The sequence below is a fragment of the Nanorana parkeri genome, unplaced genomic scaffold (assembly GCF_000935625.1).
Source record: "Nanorana parkeri isolate BGI_ZX_2015 unplaced genomic scaffold, ASM93562v1 scaffold468, whole genome shotgun sequence".
NCBI lineage: Eukaryota > Metazoa > Chordata > Amphibia > Anura > Dicroglossidae > Nanorana > Nanorana parkeri.
Window position 1 is genome coordinate 952,251 of NW_017306736.1, and position 255 is coordinate 952,505.

General features: G+C 44.7%; 1 protein-coding gene across 1 annotated transcript in view; it reads right to left on the reverse strand.

Moving 5' to 3' along the window:
* Nucleotides 1-255, reverse strand: part of UHRF1BP1 (UHRF1 binding protein 1) — a 41,444-nt gene that overhangs the window by 11,726 nt on the left and 29,463 nt on the right. Inside the window, exon 14 of the mRNA XM_018560600.1 lies at nucleotides 61-204. Within this exon, the coding sequence (XP_018416102.1) occupies nucleotides 61-204 (144 nt within the window). The remainder of the gene's footprint in view (nucleotides 1-60; nucleotides 205-255) is intronic.

Genomic DNA, 255 nt, shown 5'->3' on the forward strand with positions numbered 1-255 from the left:
GGAAACCGGGCCTGTACGCTGCAATACGTATATTATATTTTTGTGCTCTGATTTGCTTACCACGTTTTGGAGATTGCATTTTTCCTAGCATACTACTATCTTCACAGTCCTCTTTTGCCTGTCGCTCTTGGGCAAGTTCTTGTATCCACTGCTCACATGTGCCCATTGCAGAGGAAAAACGATTCCAATGTGCGCAGCTCAGACCTACACAAAAAATAGAAAATGAGCGGCAACTTTACTTATTTGGGGGGGGGG